Source organism: Phallusia mammillata, chromosome 1 (genome assembly GCF_965637545.1).
Source record: "Phallusia mammillata chromosome 1, kaPhaMamm4.hap1.1, whole genome shotgun sequence".
Classification (NCBI taxonomy): domain Eukaryota; kingdom Metazoa; phylum Chordata; class Ascidiacea; order Phlebobranchia; family Ascidiidae; genus Phallusia; species Phallusia mammillata.
Genome location: NC_137252.1, coordinates 29,011,279 through 29,034,255, shown reverse-complemented (window position 1 = coordinate 29,034,255; position 22,977 = coordinate 29,011,279). Strand labels below are relative to the sequence as shown.

The following is a 22,977-nucleotide window of genomic DNA, read 5'->3' as shown; positions in this document are numbered from 1 at the left end:
CCTTGTGCAAACTTATTACAATTATTGCCTATAAGTACAAAATAAAACATTGTGAACACAAAAATATAGTATATAATTATGAAAAAAACTGAAATCAAATGCCATTTTTATGATACATAAGCAATCTAATAGGGAATTGCCTGTTTAGTGTATCACTTTTTTAGTAGACCTATTTACTTTCAACTTTTTGTTAATTACTTTTAAGTGACATTAACATGCAACAGCTTAACTGGCACAGCTCTCACATTCGGGCATACAACAACATTGACAACGACAAAAACACTGACATACAATGGTATGAATTGTTTAAAAGGATATTACAAATATCAAAGTTTTATTCAGCACTGTCACATTTGTGGGTGATCGTAGACTTTGCTCTTGTCCACAGCAGTGTTCAGGGAGTGATTCCTATACATGCCACAAAGTCCTAGATGCTGGGAAAATCTTTGTGATTTTCCATGAAAAGTTGATGGCGTTGTCTCAGGAGTAGCTGGCAGTTCCCCATATGAGCCGGACGATGTTTGGTATAGAGGATGATTTGCTTCGTAACACTTTGCCCGTGGCATTTCATCCTGAACAACCTCGACTTTTGCCAGGCACGAAAACACGGGATTTCCGCTATTAGGACAACTGGCAGCTTTACCCTTTGCTAGTGCGTCTTGTGCTGTGACCGGATGACCTGGGTCCTTTTCCATCTGTGGCATTGTTCCAGTTGTAGCAGTCATCGAGCTGGACGTAAATACACCTAGAAAATGTGTTTTTACCTTTGCCTTTTCGAAAACAGCTGATTCATTTCGTCTTCGTGCTGTTGCTGGTGGATACAAAAAACACTGCAGCACAGAACCATGTCATAAATTTAATTTAGGGGTGCAGTTGGATTATTAAATATTTCTCACAATTTTTTACTTTACACTTATCATATCGTTAAACATTTTGCAAATGAATATACTACACCAAAATATGGCAATCGCAAAGGCATGTGAAACTTCTAAGATATAATATTCCGGTGGAACCAGAGACTACTAAGCAGTGGTAAAGCTACTAACACCATAACGCACAAGACACCCAATATCGATTAGGGGGCGTAAAGAGCTGAATTTTTTATTTAGCGGCTATAAATGGGTTGGGTTGGGAACTAAGTTTTTAAATTTTTTAGATTAGTAACTAATTTTTTGGGTTAGTTTTATTGAATTTTAAGTGCTAATACCTTACCCCGACCCTAATAGCCCTAACCGTGAGAATTTTTGGAGATATAACCAAATCGACTTTGGATGTCGTGTGCGTTATGGTGTTAGTAGCTCTACCCTAAGCAGTACCGTCTGGTGCAGCGGAACAACAAAATCAAGCGGAATAGATTTACAGGTAAATTGACAATCTCTAAACCTAATATACATAAAGAATGTACAACTGAGCTACATAAATAATTAATTCACCAGTAGACTTAGGTATTACAGACCACCAAATTCGTTTTGTTCTCGCAAAGTTATTGGCACTCACTGTTGGACACACCCAACAAAATATATTCTCCTGGGAAGTAACTTGACCAACGTAAAACCTTAGTCTTTAACTTGTTTTCAAATCATCATAAACTTCCTTGTGTTTATAAACCAATATACCTGTCCTGTAACCACAATCATTAAGTTCTGTTGTTGGGTTTTTATTTGCCACGCCACACAAAGCAAGGTGAAAAGATAGGATGAAAAGGTGAACCACTACGAGTATGTACAAGGAAAAAAAAACGGTGGAAAATCATCTACTCATGAGGCAGTCGGACTTATGTCACAGGCTGTTCCGTTTACAGTAAAAACGTCGAGATTTCATATTTTTTCAGAAACAAATGAACTCAGAGGCACTACTACTTTGCTCTGAAAGCATAACAAAACAGTGTTGTTGAGCATTTTTTCTGTTTTTCACACGTTTAGAAAACTTTCTAGCTACTGTTTAAGTGCAACGTGATGTTTTCTGTAAATGGAAAAAAATAATAAACGCACATGAAAATTATGGCCGACGTTGGTGACGTGACGTCATAAACTATGTACACTTAGGCTTGACGGCGATTCTATGTACAAGAGGGGGACGAAAAACAACAAAAAACACAAAAATTATACTTGTATGGCTCTACATAACGGGCAATCGCGCACAAATGGAATGTGTGTAATCACTGGTGAATATATAGCAATTAAGCAAAAAGGCAGCCGGTGCAGTCGATAGGCTAATTGGGGTATGACTTATTTCGTCCAAATGTGCATTGTATAGTTTAGCATATTTAATTCTGTGAACTTAACCAGGAATGCGGCACAGTTGCACGAAAAAACAACGCTCAACGACAAACGAGAAACAGAGACGACGAAAAAATATTTACTACCGATAATTAATCTCTTGGACGCAATCTGTGGTTAATACGCGTAAAACTCAAAGCGGACAATTGCGAAAGATCGGAAAGGGTTGAAGCTGAAACGAACTTTGCCTATACCAAAGAAGCAAGCGACAAAAAAGCAAAAAAAAAACGAAGAAAAAGTCCTGCAAGTAAAAAAGTCAGAAATCATCTTAACACCGAAACGAGAAATATTTCTTTACGAAGAAACCAATGTTTAAAAACTAACGGGTTATGACAAAAAAAACTTTCTGGTGCATTTTGTTTCATTTGTTTTGTGAAGCAAATCTGTAAGAAGCAAGTGAGATACCTTGTATAACGGATTAGCGGAGCGTATTTATTTTAACCGGTCGTATCTATAAATTTAAACGTATCCGACGAGACGTGGGGTGCTGGGAAAGGTCTTGCGCATTCCCATACATTTCTCCTGATCGATGAACAAACTGTTGGCCTTGACAGACAAATCGTGTTCCAGCGATGCTTTGGTGTGCACGAGACCCTGAAGTGTGTCCTCAGCCTCACGCAAACGCGATTTCAAAGTTGAAATTGTGTTGTCAATAGTGATAACCTCATCGACAAGCCTGCGTGCAAGGAAAGGTAAAATTGTTCGTGGGTCAAAATTATGAATGCAAAACAAAAACAGTGTTAAGTAACACTGGTAGCCTACAGTCGAAAGGCGAGTTGCATACAGTATGAACTGTTGAGGTTGCTTTTATTGCACTTAAAATCAAATTAATAGTATTTTTTAAATAAATTATCTATATTAGTAAGAGTTATATGCAACATCGAACAGTTCTTATAACGTATAGAAAATGTAGCTTTGATTCATATCAGTAGAGAGATACTGAGCTTTGATTGCGCGTTTCAAATGTATTAATTAAAAGTAAAAAAAAATCGTTTGTGGTCCATTTGAAATCTCGATCACTAACAAACTTCTTCTTGTTTATTTCTATTTAGGAATGAAAAAGTCAGCAAACACGGAACCCATATAAAGGCAGACCTGAGTTGCGATGGATCCCTGCAAAGTTCGACATTGGGTCTTCTGGTTCTTTCATCCAGTCGACTTTGAGCCACTCTCATTGGGGAATCTTTCTCGGCGATTGCCCGACGAATGTGAGAGATTGTTTGCTCCGTGGAGAACATCTCCTGCAGAGTCTAGAAACGACAAAATGTGTTTGTGACTTGCTCGATTCACATCCTAATAGCCCAAGAGTACATCACAAGCTAATTGACATGGCATCAGAGTTGCCTAACCGCTTTATTTCGCATCAGGTTCAGATTTAAGTTGAATTAAACGAGCTTGATTCGGGCCTGACTTTGCACTTGACATCACTTGTGTCACAATTTCATCATCTTTCTGGCCTAATTAGGGCTTTGCTTCATATAAAAAAAAATCAGGTTCTGGTCCGCTTACAATTCTGCATGACATTTAAATTATAACATAAAAAATCAATTTGGGTTTTTGACTAGTCGATTCATGGACGTTTGTTACAACTTCTGATGTCTCGTTACAACGCATTAGAGACAATTTCTGATCTATAGTTTTTGCTTTAAAAAATACATAATAAACTGCTTGCACGATAATGTCAGTTTGTAACATCATGTATAATCTAATTAGGATCGGAAAATATTTTTAAATACAATTTCCAAATGTATTACCTTAGCCAGGTGCATTTGTAGCTTGTTCTTGGCGTCTACGGTTTCCGCGACTCGGTTTGTGAATGAAACGTTGACGTTGTTGAACTGGCTCCACATTTCATTGCTGGCACAACATAATACAAAACATTTAGGTTTTAACAAAGTTGCACTGATTGTAACATGATTTGAGATTTAGCTTTTTGTCTATATCTTAATAATCGACTCGTGTCTTAAGCTACGACAAATTCATGTGTACACTGGTACGCAAATACATCGACAGCTTTCGCTTTGGTAGCTCATTGCGACTATATTTGGTTTTGGAAGCAAATTACTAAGCAAACCCATGTGGTAAGACACGGGCTAGAAAAATTTTCGCTTTCGGTGGGATTCCAACCCACGACAAAAGCTGTTCCAAGACTCGTGCTCCACCAACATAGCTCGGTATTATCGGTATGACGCTTTAGACAAACCTGACATACTATGACGTTTGTAAATTTTGTAAACGTAAAAGTTTACCTTGTGATGTTAAGCAAGTTCTCAATGTCGTCTCTCAGTTTGGCCGACTGAGCTCTCTCGCTCTGTGATCGAAGCAAATTGTCGTCGGTGAACTTTGCCCACGTTTCGGGAACAGAAACGCTGAAAAACATGAAATAGATCAAAACAATCAATTTGTGGTCACACATGGCGCTATTGGGCTCACTCTGCAACAACGCACCTTGTGTGTAACAGTGTACTGTATTTAAACGAGGCATATAAGATACACAATGTATGATCTCCTGCAGAACACGATACCAATAAAAGAAGACAACACAATATGCTAGCCACTTTATTATCGTTACCTTCTGACAACAGGCAGGTAAATCTAATTAACCTCTTTTCACAAAAAACAAAAATCACAAACCATGACGTCACAGAAAGATGACGTCACGGAAACAAACAACGTAAATGTATGTTCCTAAAATAAGAAAAAATAGCCGATTTGGACGTAATTACTCCCATTTAAACACCACTGCAATAAACAGTTAAAGTCTGAAGTAGGACTTTAATTGCCCTCACCTGCGGGACTTATCCCACTCGAATAACTATTGAAATACGCAAAGCAAATTTTGTTGCCAACCAGCTTTCTAAATTATCTTGTGGGGTGAATTAACATTAGAAATTATTTTGGACCTATTTGGTAATCACGTTCTGTGTTACTTCTCCAATTTCCACAAACCGTATCTAGGATTTGCTCGCTCACTTGGTAAAACAAGCACGCCTATTTATTGTAAAGGTTAATTTTATATTTATTGTAAAGGTTACCCAAACGAAGTGTATTTGCCCACACACATATATTTTTGTCGTGCACACCAGTTGATGTAAAACCAACCGAAAACACGGGGAAATGTAGACAGTTTGGAAGTTTAAACGTTTTTTTCAGCAGAATACTGAGGCAAAGTAGTATACAGAAATGACATCGTTTGGTTCGATTAAATGTTAGCGCCATAAAAACTGTGTTTCAGCCAGTATTCTTAGATTGGTATAATTTATCACGTGTCTGATATTTCATTTTAACGATATGTTTTTTTGGATACTATGGAAAATATAATAAAACAAAATCGAATATTCGATGGTTTACAGTGTAAGCTTTACACTTCATCCGTTAACCTTCTAATCAGATAAAAGATAAAGTTTTAACCTCGGTTTCGCCATAACACCTACTCCCGTTTTGCTTGCATACGTTTCCACTCTAAGGATGCTAAAGATTCGAAGTTGCAAGCATACTTACGTTGCATCCACATTTTCAACGCCCCGATGATATGCAATTCCATCTGACGAGTTTCTGAAACCATGGCATCTCCCGTCGATTCTCAGTGCGTTGAATTTGTCGCTGTGGTCGCGCTCCAGCTCGTGCTGCGCAGCCCGGTTGTTTCTTTAAAAGCACAAATCAATTTAAAACAAAAATCATATTCTAAAACTTCAACTATTCAAAACAACGGAAAGGGCAGAAAGAGGGGAGATAGACAGTTTTTAGGTAATGGTTAATCGCAAAGCATATGAACAGATTGCTTTCCCAGTTTTAACCAATAATTTTTGCTTTGGCTGGCTACGTTATTCGCCAAAGTGAGGTGTGTCATAAAGATATACCTAACTTGTTTTTATTTAAAAAACCATCAGGCTTTTTTATCAAAATCCTTGGTCGGCGTTATAGTCCCTCAGGGGGCGTCTACAACTAATTGGGCCACATAAATTTTGGCAGTTAATACGGATCGCACCGACAAAAAAGTTTGGACATGTATCTTTTTACACCACCAACATATCACACCGTTTCTTTTTCTAGCAAAAAGCCTGGTGTTTATAAATGGTCTCATTACATCAGCCTTATGCATGAGGCTACACGGATTTAAACCTAACATAAATGTTTATGATTTTTGTCTTTAGGGGTGGACTGTTATGTCGGCGGTAGGCCTACATTCGCAATGTTGATGTAGGAATCCAAAATATGCGTAACAGATTTCGAATAGCTTGTTTTGTATTTTTCTATTCTAGCACAGTTACGGGTCGTTGATTTAACCAGCTGCATTGGTGTGTAACAAGTTCCTCGAAAATCGATACTCAAGGAACCTGGCAACCAAAAACGAGCGAAAAAAGCGCCAACTGAAACCCTGTAATGACCCGCCCTGACAATATATTCGTCCTTGCAGCGCAATAGGGCGAAGGATAACCATTACGGCTGTCGAGCGCCGCCCTTTACTGGTCTTAACAATGAAGAAGGCCGCGATAGGAGGCAGATGAAATTTAGGTTGAGGCATGAACAATAGGCTGAAATATGGCGAGGTCATAAGTGCCTGTTGGCGGTTTAAATACCCCAGAGCACAATGACAGGCGATCTATTGTCGGGTCGCAATTGTTAAGAGACAGTATAGGTAAGGTCCATTGTTTACGCGGCGCACTGTGATAGCCGGTGTTCAGTGCCTGTCCTCTCGCGCCAAAAGATATCCATTTGGTGAGGCTGCGCGGGAGGTGTCGGTCGTGATGGCAACAGCGCCTAGCCTCGGCGCAGTATTTCCCTCGTAGCGACATGTACCAGTGCCGTGGCACCTTTTCCGAGGTCGACTTATGTGAACGTAAACGCTATTAAAACTTCCTAAACGTTTCTGCATCTTTTACAACTGTGCTTATGGTTAAAAACATGTTACAACATCAGCCACTGCTGAAGTTGGGACCATGGGCTCTCTGTGTTTCTTTAAATGATCTTTAAATGACATATTCGTTTTAAAGGTGGTAAATGCTTTCCTGCATTCAGTAGGCTTCAGGCTTAACGTTTTTTGTGACATGGGAAACATGGGAAATCTCTGCACTAAGGTTCAGGATCCAACATATTCTGAACTTACGATAATTGCTGTGCAGCTTTGTCGATATGTCGTCGCATTCTCTCCTGGCACGACTTGATGACGTCAACCTCCTGCAAAGTAAAAATTTCACGTGTTCAAATTTAAATCCGAATATAATGAAGTTTTTTTTTACATTACTTCAAAGGTAAAGAAACACGAGTGTCGATAGAAATTTGAGGAGTGCATATTCTACTTCTGCTCGTTTTGTTCATGATAACTGTGCATTAGCATAGCAATGCTCTTTTTTACACTGTTATAAAGCTTGTAAACAACAGTCTATTATCATAAGTGTCGACTAACAGGCATTGTAAAACATGACCACAGTCTCATCGAGATTAAAAATGCTGCAGACAACCTGAATGTTACGAAATATGCTTAGAAGCTTGCAAACAACTGGCAAATGGTTCTCAATTACATACAACATGCGAGTTGGCAAAGCGTGTTTTATGACAATGCTCATTCATTCAAAAAATTCATTAATATTGTAGCAAATTTGACCCAGTGAAAGTTGGCGTGTGGCAATTTTCTGGATAACACGTTTTAGTTGTGTTGCTATGATAATCTACTATGAAAGTGGGTATATTATGCCAACGTGAAAAGATAAGGATTAGGAAAATCATATACATCGGATATTAGGGGTCGGACGTCTTTTGTCAGCCTACAGTCATCGAAATTTGGCCGTAAAATGAAAAAGAGTTTTAATTTAATGGGCGTTTACGAAGCATTCGAAATCATGTACCTACAATAATAACATATAGTTTGTTCGACTTAGTATAGGCCCAACATACAAAACCGGGTGACAATACATTAGGCAACACTGTAATGTAAACATGTTTGCAATATAACGCTTTGTAACAGCAATACCATCTCAGAAACTCAAAGGACTTTTATCTTTGTAAGTTTGCATGGGATAAATCGGTTAAAATGTTTAACACTATATTGAAAAGCAAAATCTTATGGTGCCAAAACCTTCTGATAAAATATACACCACATAACCGGTTGATTCTGTTTTGTCTGGGATCGTACTTTAAGTTCAGTTTTGAATTAGTTTAAAATGAGGTTTTGTAAAATACGACCTCCATAACTTTATAAATCAGTGCTCCAAATTTCGTAGTTTACCCCCACCCCCCACCTTTTGTAAAGTTTGTTCCACAAGCCACACGGGGAAAGGCGACCCATGCCACTTCACCAACTTCACAAACGAAACCTTGACACAAGAGCAGTCGCTTACTCTCACCCAGCCGCGTCGTCAAACATGGGAAAGTGGCGTTGAAGTGTCGACAGGCGAACAAGTTCGACCAGCACAGGGCCACCGCTTGTCTAAGCTAACCAGCCGTGAATGAGTGCTATTCGTTAAATGCCAATGAACTTCGTACTGGTCCGGGCACGCCTAGTTTAGATACCACGGGAAGCAGACATGTACTGGGGTGTTTAATACGTTAGGGCTGTTTTCAATCTTGTTTTGGCCTGTCTCGACCATTGTGTATTGTGTATGAAGGTATTAAGGACATACTTCCACCCGATTGACGTATTTAAGTACCTGTTTAAAATGTTTGATGTATTCGAAGACGTAATTGACGTGGCTAGTTCGTGCGGCATATTTTTGGGCCTTCTGAGCCGATTTAAACATAGAATTGGTTTATGTGCAGTCCTATGCTGAAAAACTTCACCAGTGTCCAAACATTTGGTCCTTGCGAAATGATCGTTTATGGTTGATACCGCATACTTTACGACATGTTAATATCGTTAAGTTTAGGAGCACCTGACCCAAATTTGAATGCGAGTTTTTCGAACAAACATTTGCCACCGAAACGCGACAATAAACGATAACAGCGCCAGGGCACACAGTCCAATGTGGTTTACATAAGCAAACAACAATCTGTAGTCATGGTTACATTTGCTTTGTGGTTAAAGCGAACGAAAACTAGAACACATGTCAATCAGTAAGAATAGCTATACCATAACCAAAGTCCAATACCCAGACAAACTGTAACTAACTTGTTCATTGTACAAAAGCATATCACACATTCAAAGTACAATTTCAAAACACTTATTATTGCTTTTAAAATCGGTTAAAAAGGGGTATAGGAATCGAGTAACGCAAAAGAGGTTGTTGTCATCCGCTCAAACAAATCTGTTGCGCAGGTCAACGGAACATCTTATTTTTCACACAAAAATATGTACCTTGAGCAGGTTTCTTTCCACATCGTCGTGAACGAGGTCGATGCCCTGGCGTCGCTCCCTGTGGTAGAGACACTCCTGTGCCACCTGCGAAAGGAATAAAAATGTGTCAACATATATGTTTGTACATAATATGAAAGCGGTCCGGGATACCACCCTGAAGGAAAGTTCTACCACAGATGCCATTTGGCTTGAATAATTAACATTCATCCAAATCAATGTAAATTTCATTAGGTTCTCCGGTTAAAAATTTCAATGAATTGACACACGCGAAGCATAGCTATGGCATTTCCCACAACATTGTAACGTTACATATAGCTATAATCTATACCTGCAGAGGGCCTTCGGTCTCCTGCAGAGCACGCTCCAGTCGTTTCTTTACGTCTATCAACGCGTTCGTCTCCGCGATCTGGTTCTCGATCTCATGTTGAATCTCCGACTTCCAGAAGGTGATGTCGCTCACCCGTTCGCCCAAATTCTTACTGCTTTCCTGTTGGGTTCGGAAGGTCAGTTGGTCCTTGTCCATGACCAAGCGGGCGGTATCGGCCCGTAGACGCTCGGCGCTGTTTCTCCACGATTCCGAAGTCTTGTAGTTGGTGACATTGGATTTGAACCAGTCGTCCGGCGTGTAGCGAGTGAAGAGAGCTGTACGGTTGCTTGCTGACAGGGGCGGGATTTTCTCAAGACTTGATGGGTAACTTCGGGCAAATCGACCCAATGTCGGGTTCACCTGGGCCACTTTGTAGTAGGTACCTGGTCGCCATGGAAGGCTTAAAGAGTGTGTAAGGGCATGAGGAGGCGCGTGGCTCTTGTAACTGGCTGTCATGGTACTGATGGATGGAAGGAAATTGTGCCCGACAGACTTTGGGCGTGTGTACGTGGCAGTGAGGGTTGAGCCGGCCATCTCCATGTTTGCTGCTGTTTTTTATATTACTTAGCGCTAACCTATACAACGTCAAAGATATGTGAAATAAACGTTATCAATGTAATGTCATGACCTGTTGCTTGCAACTCAAAACTAGTTTTTCCAGTTTGTTTCTTCTGCATTAAAATCAAAGCCAATATCGCGCCCTGCTAAAGGCACGTTTCGTAATTCTGGTCTAAACCTATCTGTAACTTTGTTTGAAATGTTGGCAATTTTAAGCCAGTCTGCCATTTTTTGAGCAGCTAAGCTAAAACTGTGCAAAACAACTTATGGAAACTTGTGTTTTACCTTTTAGTTGCATATGCATATCTATTCAAATATTTGTGAAATCACGGACTGAAATGCCAGATACAAGAGAAATATACTTAATATCCTAGACTTCTCGACGACAATTCAGCAAACCTGAAATAAGGAAAACTAGACCTTTTTGAAAATCTTTCAGTTTCTGCTGCGTACTTCAACATTAAAATGCTGGGGATGCACAAAAATTACATTTTGTTAATTTCACCACCAATTTTTTTTTCGGATCATGAATAATTTACGAAAATGACCTGGGAACACGTTGTCATAGCAACAAGAAGACGTCAGACATTAAACAACAGGTTAAGCACAATGCGAAGCGATCCCTGAAAACCGCTAATCCAACATTGGCTTGTTTGAGTAGAGGGATTGATGGCACTCTACTCATATTTGCTGGGGAGTCAGTGGCATGACAAATTTTGCCCATCGGGAGAAAATTGGCTTTCATTAGCGGTCAAAGGTCACCAATGACGTGCGCGCAAGGTATTAAGGTCAGTTTATGAGTTTTGGGCGCTTTACTGCAAATGGGGTCCAGGAAAGGCAAGTAGTGCTAAGCAATATACTTTAGAAGAATTGCAACCATAAAATTTTAAAATAATTGGGTTTTTTAATTTTAGTTACCCACGCAAATACGAGAAAGTAGTCTAGCAGCAGTTACATCAAAGTACAATTGTCAATTAATTCAACAAACAAAAGTTGGAGACTTAGGACAGCGACGCTTGCAATCCATCGGAAAATTTATTTTGCGATATTAACAAATACTCACAAGCCTCTAGATCTTTTCTCTAAACAGTCAGAGTAGTGGGTCTAAAACACTAAATTTTTGTACCTGTTGCCTCAGCAAAAAAACAACAACAAAAAAACTACAACCTCAAAACCACGCACTTTCGCTAATGCTCAAACTCCAATTATTGAGGCCCTAATGTGTTCACTAAGTCAATGTTTTCAAAACACACTCGCTAAGCCCGCAAAATCTGAAACAGTTATCATCTAAATCCAGATTACAGCCATTAGCGCATCGCGATATCAAACATTAAAGTCGAGTCAACGTAACACAAACCTGCTGCCAAAACACGCAAAACAATGCGAAACCGGGGTAGCGCGTCTTCAACCAGACTGTGCTCGCGTTCCAGGATCGATTTGTCCAAATACCAAACCGGAGTCCTTGCCCAAGCTTGGAACGCACTTTCTGGGCCCGACGAAGCCTTGCGCCGAAACCCGAGAACCCGGTTGCTAGCGACGCCCGTATCGAGGCTGAGGAGGAGCAGAGACAGCTGGTATTTTCTCTCTCTTTTTACTCTTGGCCTCCGAGCGCCGGGTTAATTATAAACCACTCTTGGCGCGATTGGCCAACGCACAGCGCCTGAACGCGTGTATTGGTGGCGATGTGGGCTTTCCTTTCGCCGAAACAAGTTGCGCGTGGACCTGAAGATTCCATTCCCGCAATGCCGCTATTACTTAATGCAATAATGCGATACAAGTGGACCGATTTGTTCGCCGTTGAATGCCTCGTTAACATTGTTTTTGAAAACAGATATACAGTGAAATCAAGTCGTCCTCTAGACCAGGGCTTGTTTTTTCTTAAATGTAGCCTACTTGTATTAAATTCATTAAAATTATTTTTTGAGGGGTTCCGCAAAGTGTGACGAAACACCTTTAGGGCTACGTGCCACCAAAGGTTGAAAAGCACTGCCCTGGACTCCGCGGTAAACTTCGTGCAGTATACGAAACATATTTGTCAAGCACCACCTACCCTAAAACTCAGTTAAAACTGTTTTTAAAGGCTTTCAATTTTAGGACGATTTCTAAACAGGAGAGTTTGGTTGACCCAAAAAACATAGTAAAAACCTGGTGGAAGCAAAAGTGGAAACATAAAAAACCTTTTTTTTGGCAAAAACAGTTAACATAAAGCGTGGAGAAATTTTGGAGCTTTTGTTGGATGAAGTTAATAAGGTTACCACTGCTTCTCATTAGGTGATCGTCCTTTGGTACCAAACCCTTACAAAGTTAACACCATGTCTGCGGTCACTGTTACGCCCTTGAGGCTCCATTGAAGACCAACTGGGGCTGAAAACTGGTGGCTTTTAAATGTCGGAGATAAACCATGCTGTTCAGAACCAACCATGTACAAAACATAGTAACGTACCCTTTCATAAAAACCAGTGTCAAGCAAAATTAAACTGTTCTATAGGTTGTAGGTTGAAATTACGCATATTTTGCGATACCAAACCAGATTTATTAATCAAGTCAGTTCAATGCAAAACATTCTTTAAGAGAAGCAAAGTTTTTTTCACGAGGTTCGAACCCAGGACGCTCAAGGGGACGAATCCCTATCAAGGTTTTCTATGACTGCATATGGGTCAGGCGCGCTGGGCCATTCGGTCAAAGGAATATTTTTTCTCTTCTTTCTCGGGCACCATCTAGCGACAATTAAAACACAACACACTGATATCGTCGTAGCAGTTTATTAAATGTACACACCCATAATGCGGTACAGGCTGGCGCAAGCCTAAAACGCAATTCTCTTATAAAATCGATGTATTCACTGCAGCAATTACCTTACGGCATTATAGGGTTTTACCGCACGCAAATACACAATTGACTAATTCGACGGGGGACAGGCGTTAACTGCTCTGAAAAGCAATAAAAACAGCAATTCATCTAAGACGCTACAAGAAGTCGTACACACGTTGGGCAATGTCGCAAAAAAGCAATGTACACGAAAAATGACGAACAAGGACCGGTTTAAAATGCGTATTGCTGTATATTAGGCGATTTTAAGTGTGATTTAAACTGTATATGCTGAGTCAATGTAACGCTTTAAAAAGTTAGGACATGCGTTAACATAAATAGATTACATTTCCGGCATTTTTTGGTAACGTAGCGTTTTAAGCAAGAATACATTAAACTCTTAAACGCAATATACAGGAGTCAACTGATTGGTTTTACGTCACAACATCGCACTGGACGGCGTCATACATGACGTCAATGCATTCGTCACACAAGAGTTTTCTATTAGCGGGATGCATTTTTAAAAATAATATTACACATACGTGGCTTGAAGTTTTTCAACAATTTTTCTAGTTCATCCATAAAATCGAGAAAAAAATCTACATTCAACTTTAGAAGTATCCACAAAACTGTAGGCGTTTGCTGTAAAGGACTATTGAAAGGAAATCAGCCAATTCATTCCAAAACATCGGGAAACCTGTTCCAACATGGCTTTGAGAGAAGATGGTAAAATCTTGTGTTTTCGAGGGATATAGTCATTAACTGTCGGAGTTTTGTAGTGTTTTAATGCCAGACTGGCAGGGCAAGTCTTCCTTTTTCCTCTTGTACATTAGAACTCGTATGTTTCGTCGACCATTGCGATTGCCCAGGCAAACTTGTCCCTCTGGGTCTTATTGTAAACTTTCTCCACTGGAACTTCGTATTTCTTGCACCTGCGCATTGGGGACAAGTGAAAAACAAAACGTTACTTGTGATAATTTCACTGTAGAGAAATCGCAAAGAAACAAGACACAATTATACAAAACACGCTTACGTGTATTTAGTTTGACAAAAAATGTTAACACTTTTTTTCTGTATTTTATGTTCGTTGACGAGTTTGATAAAGTTCAAACTATAAATCGACCCGTATTAGCCTTGCAACTTTCATTCTTTCCTTTTTTCTGATACAATCACTGACTGACTGAAAATTCAACATGCAAAGGTTATGCTCTTTCATTTCAACCGATTTGCTTTGAACAGGTTTTGGTCGAAACAGGCTTTCTTTGGCGCAATTATGACGTTATCGCATTGAAAACGAAGACAAAAAAAAACTTTCCCCGACACACAATAGCTAAAATGGTTTAAATTTAACAAATTTAAACGAACTGCCCAAAATTACCTTAATTCTCAAACAAGTTTAGGGAAACTTTTGGACAATTTGATTCTGTTAAAGATTAACAAATAAGCAGAAATCATTATTCAATCAATTATTAAGAAACTTAAACCGTAATTATTCCGATCGCAGTTCAAAACAGTATTCTGTATTGGCTACATTCAACTGGCTATACTGTTATTTTGCACGAAACACAATATAAGAAGACGAGAGAAACCCATTCGTTACCACAAAGCATTTTGCCTTCTTCTTTACATAAAAACGTGCAGTTTGAATTGTGAAAACTGGGTTTTGCACACGTGTGTATATGTTAAGCAATCTTATAACAAGCCTGATTTACATAAAGGTTCACTCACCAAGCAACGGTAATTCGAGGATCGAGGTAGTTGAGTTTGGAAGTGCCCAAGGCGATTTCCTTGTTTTCCTCCTGTTTTAATGTGGAAATAAAGGTTTGGCGGCAGTTGCATGTGTTACGTTGTACAAAAAGGACGTTAAACTTATATTACAGACCAATTGCAAAAAACTACATTAGGGAAAGAATGTTTGGTTACATATTATTCCTTTGTAACCTAATTTGATATTAGGGTTGTGGGGTCGCTTGAAATATTTCTGACTGTGACTCTAAATTATTTTTAAAAATTTTGACTCCTCTTTATACAAGCAAACAAAGCTTTATGCTGCTACTGCACAAGTATTATTGTTTTTCAACAAAATTGGATGAATCCGATCGTTAAAAACGTCACTGCCTAACGCACAATATTTGGAAAAAAAAACGATTGCACTAGGTATAAAACGTTTGCTAATAGGAAAATATTACAGTATCAAGTATACCGCAGACCAGGTTTTTCTAGCCTAGGCTTTGCCATATGGGAATGCTTGATGACTGGCCGATTCGATATAACGCTTTCAATGGGCCTGGTATACTGTGTGTATTAAGTAGATTTTTAAATTCTAACCACTACTTTGTTAATGCTCTGTGTTACGTATTTTCATATTACTGGTCCCGCCTTTTAACTATTACCAGATGACCCACCTTGTCTGTGGCTTGCACTTCCAGCTTGATGAGCTGCTCTTGCAGACGGGCAACTCTCTTCTTCTTGTTTTCATACAGCTTCCTCTTTCCTTCGGTTTTCATGTGTTTGTAGTCGGACTTTGCACTTTTAACTTGTTGCTTGGCATCCTGTATCTCATCTTGCTTCTTCCTGATCTGAAATGAAGGAAAGTCCGGTAATTTTGTGATTTATCAGAATATAAAAACGTTGCTGTGTAGAGCACATGCAACGAGTAAACTACAGCCTGGGATATGGATTGACATAGCTTTATGCTGCCTTTCAAATATTTAAATATAAATGTTTTTGTTTATAACAACATAGAGATACGGAATTTCAGATGGTAATCACTTAAGGTGGTGAAACTTGACAGGAGGTATTTACTTTCATTTTACATGTGGTAAATATAACCTGCAAAGTTGTTATAAGACCTAATATCAAATCTACTATGTAGTCTATTGGGGAGGAATGAAAATAATTTGATTTGTTAAGTAAGAAATTCGTCAACAAAGGTTTTGAATCACTGACTTGAGGATAACTGGATTTTTCAACACAAGTTATTTCAACTTTAGTTTTCAAAAGCCAAAGCTAAGGGTTGGAATCAGTCCTCATCACATATTATACAGTAGGTTAAAAAAAACTTCTTACTTTATCATTCATTCTTCCCATTTGCTCACTGAAGTTCTTGGGAGCAGCCCGTTGATGGTTACATAGGATTGCAACAGCCCGATTCGCTCGGTTGTATGACAAAAGTCGAGATGCAACATTTTCATCCTCAGCTAAACATTGCTTCGGTTAAAACCACAATAATATGACTGAGTACATACTTATTGTAAACTAAACAGGTCTTCTACTTAACTTGTGTATACAAGTGAATGATCTATCATGTGATTTTTATGCAACTAGAACCAAATACATTAGAATATATGCAGAGATTATAAACATTAAGGACACTAGTCAGTTCTCAAGCATTTTAGTCACTTAGTTTTAACATTTAACTATGTTTATTTGAGTCAATTTTTTAAAAAATGTAAATTTAAGGAAAAAGATTTGCAAGCGACAATGCATTGATCATATTGTATTGTTCCTTTTCATTAGGTTAGCCAGCTTAGTATTGTAAATTACAGACCATGACAAACACAATGCTTGCTATTTACAGTAAATAACATGCAATGCCCCCTCGATGCTTTTAAAAACCTAATTTTGCTGATATTACAAGGTTCAATGTAAAGACAATTTATCTTTGACCATGAGACAGCTGTTGTTACTATTTAAAAACATCTTAATACAATCTTTTATTCGAAGAAAATAATAAAATTCCATGCTCACGATCAGTCAACTCTAGCAGTTGGTTCTGTAGTGTGATGGAGGCGTTGTATGTTCTGAACACTTTGGCAGTGAGTCCGTCCATCAGACTATTCAGGTACTTGTTTAGTGTAGAAGTCTGAACAATCAAAATACTTAATGTCATGTTTTTCTTCATAAACAAACATGTCAGATATGCTTACATTCAGTCGATCAAACAGGTCATCTCCACCTTCCTTGTCTTCCATAAACAGGGATAGGTTTTTAAACACCTGGAAAGAAATGGTTTGATTTTTTACCATGTGGAAAATAAATCCAGGGGTTTTAAATAGATACTGTGATGTAAAACTGGAAACAGAGTTCACTGTTTAGGCTTATAAGGTCTCATTAGTGCAGCTGGTGACAAGACATGGGCTGTATTGGCTTGCTTAGCCATAAACAGAATTGGCGGTGGCATGGCTTTCTTCCTGTTATTCCCAACAAACTGGAGTGTTGACAGATGGCCTTTGTCTTCTCACTAGCTGCGCTGTCTGCAGTTTACTTATCATTTATTGACTTAATGCTGTTTTATACTATTTTTCAAATTTAGCTTGAAATATGTTTATTCGAAAAAAAAAATACTTTTATTTGCAGAAAGTAAATAAGAATGTTATGCTTTACAAATCTGCACAATGTAATTTATAGATCTACTATTGCTTTAAAGCAGGGGTGGGCAACCTTTTTTACTGTAGGACCAATTATAAATGTCAAAATTGGATTGCGGGCCGCTCATGTGCATAACACAAAGTGATTTTGCTTTGTTTCTTACCAAATATGCTTAACTACAAGTATAATTCGTATTTGATTCTAACCACATTTTTCCAGATCACAGAAAACTAGCATCAGGCGCATTAATCAGCTCAAAAATTGTAACAATTGGACTCGTTTGCCAGTATTTTGAAATCCAAGCGTCTCTGCGGGCCGCACAACCTTTAATGAAGGGCCGCATGCGGCCCGCGGGCCGCAGGTTGCCCACCCCTGCTTTAAAGTAAAGCACATTTGGTTTAAAGAAGCCCATAAATAAAGAGCGTTGTTAGAATAGGTAAGGCCAAATCCATCACATTAATTGTGATCAAACGTTTTTAGTTTGGCTGCAAATTTGTCTTATAAGTGTCGGACCTAATTACCATTATATTACAAAATTGTGGCATTCCAGAAGTTTAAAACTAAAACCTACCTGTTTTAGAACTGGAACTTTGTTATAATAACGGATGCTATCCTTTCCAAGGAAATCAAACTCGACTACAAAATCTTTGTCATCAAGATGTTTGTGCAACTTTATGTGTTCACACCTGAGTGAGCAGCAACCAACTGTATCGGCCGACTCCCCATCTTCTTTTTCGTTACCAGCTCTCAACGCCAACTACAGAAAGTTCAAAAAAGTTTAACGACACTTTGTAGCAGTGGTTCGTCGAAGGTTTTAATGTGGTACGTGAGTAGCTTAAAACTCAATTTTAGTCAGATCATGATATCCGACTTAACTGACCCAACTGAATAGCCCTGGTTTTGGATAAAACTTGTGTCTTGGACATTCATTTCTATTACAGAGTAATTGCAGCTTTTTATTCAAGCCATGTGTATTGATCATGTACGGTTTAGAGATGGAAATTCACCTTGTCAATGAAGTAGAGTGCAACAGCTCTTTGTCTGACCATCATTTCTGTGCTCTTCAAATCTCGCATGTAGTTTTCACGAATCTTGCCTACTTTGGATTTTAGGTTTCGGGCAGTTTCGTATTTCTGCCAATCCTTTTCACCCTGTTTGGATAAAGTCAGGTTGTTAGGGTTACTAATTAATATGCAAATTCACCACAAAAATTTGCATGTGTTGCAATAATATACTGTGTGTCATATTTGTTTGAACAACCATAATGGGAAAACTTAGTTCCAACTGGTGGCACAGCAACCAGAATTTTGTTGTTGACTAGAAATTGTTGCCTATTTTCGGATAAAACCTACCTTTACTCTGGAGTTTGGGTTCAGCATAATGTATTTATTTTGTCCCTGCACATTTTCTGTCCATGACACGAGCCAGGTAACAGTGTTGTCGTGACGAACCTCCTTCCATTTGTGACCAGAAGGTGGTTTGGGAATTTGGGAATTTCTAAACAAAAAGAAGCCTCCGTTCAACTTTCTATTTCGGTCAAATTGATATCTTTAGATGTTTTACACACTTGATATTTAAAAAACACAAAAACGAAACTAGGTGCCCAACAAATGCTTTAAATATAGGAAGTCAATACACCAACCGGCAAAAACAAACTAGTAATACAGAAGATTTTCAGATCAGGTTTGTATCTTATGTTGGTTGTTTTAACTGGGGTTGGCAAACAATGACCTGGTGTCAGTCTGGGTATCAGGAAGCCCAAAAGTAACACTATTGACTACTATTAAATCAGAACCATATTCTGACAACTTTTGTGTAAGCGCCTTATTGTTACAAAACAACTCAAACTAATGTATGACATGATAACCAATAAGTTGTAAAGAGAATACACAAACTAACATTCAGTATTTTATGTAAGGTAGGTTCAAAGGTTCGAGTGTGCTTACTTGCTACAATTAATGATAACATCTTCTGGGTTAAGTCTCTTTTTCAATTTTCCCATCTTTGGATGGTTTCCACGACCTCGAAAAAGACCTGGCGGTTCCAGTTTGAAGTTGCCAATCTTTTCCTTGTGGTGGTCCCAATCACAGAAGCCATATTCTTCTATTAACGCTTCATTGTTCTTTTTTTCCATCTATGATGTCAAAAGAAAAAATAATTTTGTTAGAAAAATTTGGAACAGAAGAAAAATGATCCAAACTACAGTCTTATTTTTTGGCAGTTAGAAGTTTATGTTTATGAAAAACTTTGAATATGAGAAGTTGATAGGGATGGGCCGAGCCGAGCCAAAAACAGAGTACTCGGTACCGAGCATCGCTGTTTTTGTTGCTCGGTGCTTGGCCAAACAGAACATTTGTGGTTTCGGCCCAACTCTAAAAATTAATATACTGGGTATAAACCACTAAAACTATGATATTTATTATTTACTAGATGTATATGTATGCAAGTTTATGGTGTCATAACATGCAGAACACTCAGCATACCTGCTTTTCTTCTTTAGAACGAGCTTTCCTTTCTTCCGATTTCATTTTGAAGTAATCTGCTACAGCGACAAAATTGCATTTGCCCAGGTCTTTAATATGTGCCTTTTCTTCAGCTGTCATGACCTATTAATAAGCTTAAAATTGTAAAATACAAGTTTTCAAGACACATTAGTTAATCACAATATATTAACATGTAAAACAAATTCAGGATTAGTGTGAAATAAAAAAAACTGAACACTTAGTTTTAAACAGCCGTGTTATACAATCAATACCTGAAACTCAGTGATCATACGCAAAAAAATCATGTATTGAAATTATAATTATTATCAGTATGACATAAATATATAATGATAATACAGTAGCAGCATAATTCAGACCTTTCTCCAGTCGCCAAAGAAATTCCTGTTGAAATCTTCTTTTGTGGTGTAATCATGTTCAAGCATTTTCGCATAAAATGTCATCACCTCCTCAGCTTCTGGTTGAAGCCTCATAACTTTACCTGGAAACAAAACAAAATTTATGAAGCAATTTTATCACACCATAAATATTTTTAACCACTGTAAAATACTCAACAATTCAGACATTGTTTGAAAAAATGGCGGAATAAAAAATGCTTGCCAGAAGAGCTCTATAAACTTGATATTATGGCTGGCAGCAATAGCTTAAATATTCTTTGAAAAACTTCCCCATTTTAGGGGGCTAGTTTGGTAAATATTGGGGCCACAGGTTAAAACACAACCATCAACCCCCAATTATGGCAAAATGAACAAACTGCCCCAATCTCATCTCATTTGATTTAAAATTTTGTCATTTTAGGGTGCTAGTGGGGTAAATGCTAGGGATAATGAGTCAAACAAGACAAATGGCACATCTGCATAACTCTATCTACCACCCGTGAAAAATTCATCCAAATCCATTCAACATTTCATGCCAAAAGTGCATTGACAAACTTAACAGCAGAAAAAAAACATAGTGAAATCAAGATATGCCCCCTTCAGGGAAGGGTAACCATAATAAGTTTGCAAGACAGGTTTTATATATTAATATATACATGTGTGTGTGTGTATATTTTTTTCTCACCATCATATTTGAAGTGCACATGGTCTGGTAAAGGTTCATACGGTGGCGCAAACACCGGTCCTTTATGTTCCAGAAACTTCCACTTTATTGTGTTGTCTTTGTCCTGCCCAGCCTCTTCCCACCATTTCCATTTTTCCTGTGTCTCTTCTTTTTTCACTTTCTAGCGTTGGGAAAACAAATTTTGGATACACTTTACTTAAAGCTCAAAGCCAATACTAGAGGGAACTGCATTTGTATCTGTCAATTATAGCAGATGGATTTACTAAAATAGGAGTGCTTTAAAATAGGACATTAGTATAAACTTAGTAACTCACCTTGGTGGGACTTGCATCCCCTCTGTCTGTCTTTTTCTGTAAGACAAATCATTTGTTTTTAATATTCAGGAATGAAAGGTATATAGTATTAGCCTCTACGATAGAAATTTCATGAAAACTGTACCTTCTTGTCTTTCACACCATTCTCAGATTCACTGTGTTTTCTTTTTTCTCCATGTTTTTCTTTTTTCACCGATTTGTTCCTATTTTCAGGAAGAAATTGTACTACCACTTTTAAAAGTGTTTAGGCACTGTTTAAACAAATTTATATCAGTGTTATTGTTCCCAGTAACAATTGATATGAAAAAAATCAAGGGGTTGCCTTGGTTGATTCATGGCCACTGTCAACATTGGTCTTTCTTTCTCATAATTTAAGAGCAGAAACAAGCAAAGATGTACTTACCTATGTGTACTGTCAACATCAGAATGTCTTTTTTCTGTCTTGACCTAAAAAGCGTAAGTTGTGTTAAAGAAACTATTGTGCGATTTTACATACAAATGACACTGGACTTACTTTTGGATGTTTTTTCGTATGGTGTGCACTGTTGGAAAAAGGAATATATTTAATATAACATAAACTTAATTGGGTTATTAAGCTATATACATACAAATCAGGTACTTTAAAACTTACTCTCCAGAACTGATTTCTTGCTCCCGAGGTTCTTGTTTAACCCGGATTCTATGTCCATCTGGCCCTTTTAAAGGTTTTCCATCTGGGCCGAGCACATATTTTCGCTTCTTATGTTCTTTCTGCACAGAAAGCAGTATGATTTACAACAAATTTACAAACTCATAATTGAAGCAAAAACTTTAATTTCTACGTTGTGTGAAGTTTTAGGGGTAGAACACTTCAAATAAAAATGTTCAAAAAGCTCTAAAACACCAAATTGTTAAGCATAATTTTTTAAAAACACAAATACCAACATGTGACTTACATTGTGTGATGGTGAAGCTATTCCATTATGGGAAGAAACTCCTTCCATCTCAGATCAACTGTTTCTAAAACAATAAAAACTTCAAATATATAGAACAGGAAACAAATACACCAAAAAATGTTTTTCTCTATAAAAACTACAACACGTTTTACGCAATATTCGTCTAGTAGCGTCGAAACCAGAAAGCATGAAATGAATGCTCGCAAGTTTGGCCAGTTGAAACTTTTGAACACTTAAAACTGACTACAACACATAAAACTATACAAAAGAACATGCAACTCACCAAATATCAGTAATTTTTGAATTGACGTCGGCTTGTAGGAACACGCTTCTTTAGCCACACAACCAAATAGGCCCCCTTCAAGCCAACGAATTCAAATGGCCGACGTTCGTGACAACGAAGTGCGGAAAAAGGGCGACTGCGCATGCGCACGCACTTCTTTTTTTATGGCGTGGCGTTTGTTGGACATGCCGGCCTTTTTTCTTCGAGC

The 22,977-nt window shown here is 38.2% G+C and overlaps 3 protein-coding genes across 3 annotated transcripts; all 3 read right to left on the bottom strand.

The window, feature by feature from the left end:
* Positions 1-29: 29 nt before the first annotated feature.
* Positions 30-998, bottom strand: LOC145217008 (piercer of microtubule wall 2 protein-like). Its single transcript, XM_080084542.1, has one exon. The coding sequence runs from the start codon at positions 723-725 to the stop codon at positions 348-350; it is 378 nt and encodes a 125-aa protein (XP_079940668.1). The 5' UTR covers positions 726-998; the 3' UTR covers positions 30-347.
* Positions 999-1,647: 649 nt separating this feature from the next.
* On the bottom strand, positions 1,648-10,506 carry LOC145208917 (tektin-3-like). Its single transcript, XM_080079167.1, has 8 exons — positions 9,899-10,506; positions 9,571-9,654; positions 7,387-7,457; positions 5,781-5,924; positions 4,529-4,648; positions 4,034-4,136; positions 3,375-3,529; positions 1,648-2,955 (listed from the first exon to the last, which is right to left on the bottom strand). The coding sequence occupies exons 1-8, from the start codon at positions 10,475-10,477 to the stop codon at positions 2,739-2,741; spliced, it is 1,473 nt and encodes a 490-aa protein (XP_079935293.1). The 5' UTR covers positions 10,478-10,506; the 3' UTR covers positions 1,648-2,738.
* Positions 10,507-13,241: 2,735 nt separating this feature from the next.
* LOC145220707 (DNA topoisomerase I, mitochondrial-like) lies at positions 13,242-22,964 on the bottom strand. Its single transcript, XM_080087950.1, has 20 exons — positions 22,770-22,964; positions 22,487-22,550; positions 22,183-22,301; positions 22,066-22,093; positions 21,955-21,998; positions 21,676-21,754; positions 21,552-21,587; positions 21,238-21,397; positions 20,535-20,656; positions 20,158-20,280; positions 19,621-19,808; positions 19,027-19,171; positions 18,682-18,825; positions 18,246-18,431; positions 17,233-17,301; positions 17,054-17,168; positions 16,373-16,503; positions 15,709-15,882; positions 15,032-15,102; positions 13,242-14,235 (listed from the first exon to the last, which is right to left on the bottom strand). Exons 2-20 carry the CDS (start codon positions 22,532-22,534, stop codon positions 14,133-14,135), a joined length of 2,085 nt encoding a protein of 694 aa, XP_079944076.1. The 5' UTR covers positions 22,535-22,550; positions 22,770-22,964; the 3' UTR covers positions 13,242-14,132.
* Positions 22,965-22,977: the final 13 nt, after the last annotated feature.

What these genes read in the sequence shown, in the direction of transcription:
- LOC145217008 (XM_080084542.1), bottom strand. Translation starts at nt 725, where the DNA reads ATGACTGCTACAACTGGAACAATGCCACAGATGGAAAAGGACCCAGGT.
- LOC145208917 (XM_080079167.1), bottom strand. Translation starts at nt 10,477, where the DNA reads ATGGAGATGGCCGGCTCAACCCTCACTGCCACGTACACACGCCCAAAG. An exon ending in AGACCGAAGGCCCTCTGCAG is followed by an intron (nt 9,655 to 9,898) that starts GTATAGATTATA and finishes TTCCTTTCGCAG; the next exon opens with GTGGCACAGGAGTGTCTCTA. An exon ending in TGGAAAGAAACCTGCTCAAG is followed by an intron (nt 7,458 to 9,570) that starts GTACATATTTTT and finishes TTTACTTTGCAG; the next exon opens with GAGGTTGACGTCATCAAGTC.
- LOC145220707 (XM_080087950.1), bottom strand. Translation starts at nt 22,534, where the DNA reads ATGGAAGGAGTTTCTTCCCATAATGGAATAGCTTCACCATCACACAAT. An exon ending in GTTATCATTAATTGTAGCAA is followed by an intron (nt 19,172 to 19,620) that starts GTAAGCACACTC and finishes CTTTTTGTTTAG; the next exon opens with AAATTCCCAAATTCCCAAAC. An exon ending in CCTCGAATTACCGTTGCTTG is followed by an intron (nt 14,236 to 15,031) that starts GTGAGTGAACCT and finishes CCCAATGCGCAG; the next exon opens with GTGCAAGAAATACGAAGTTC.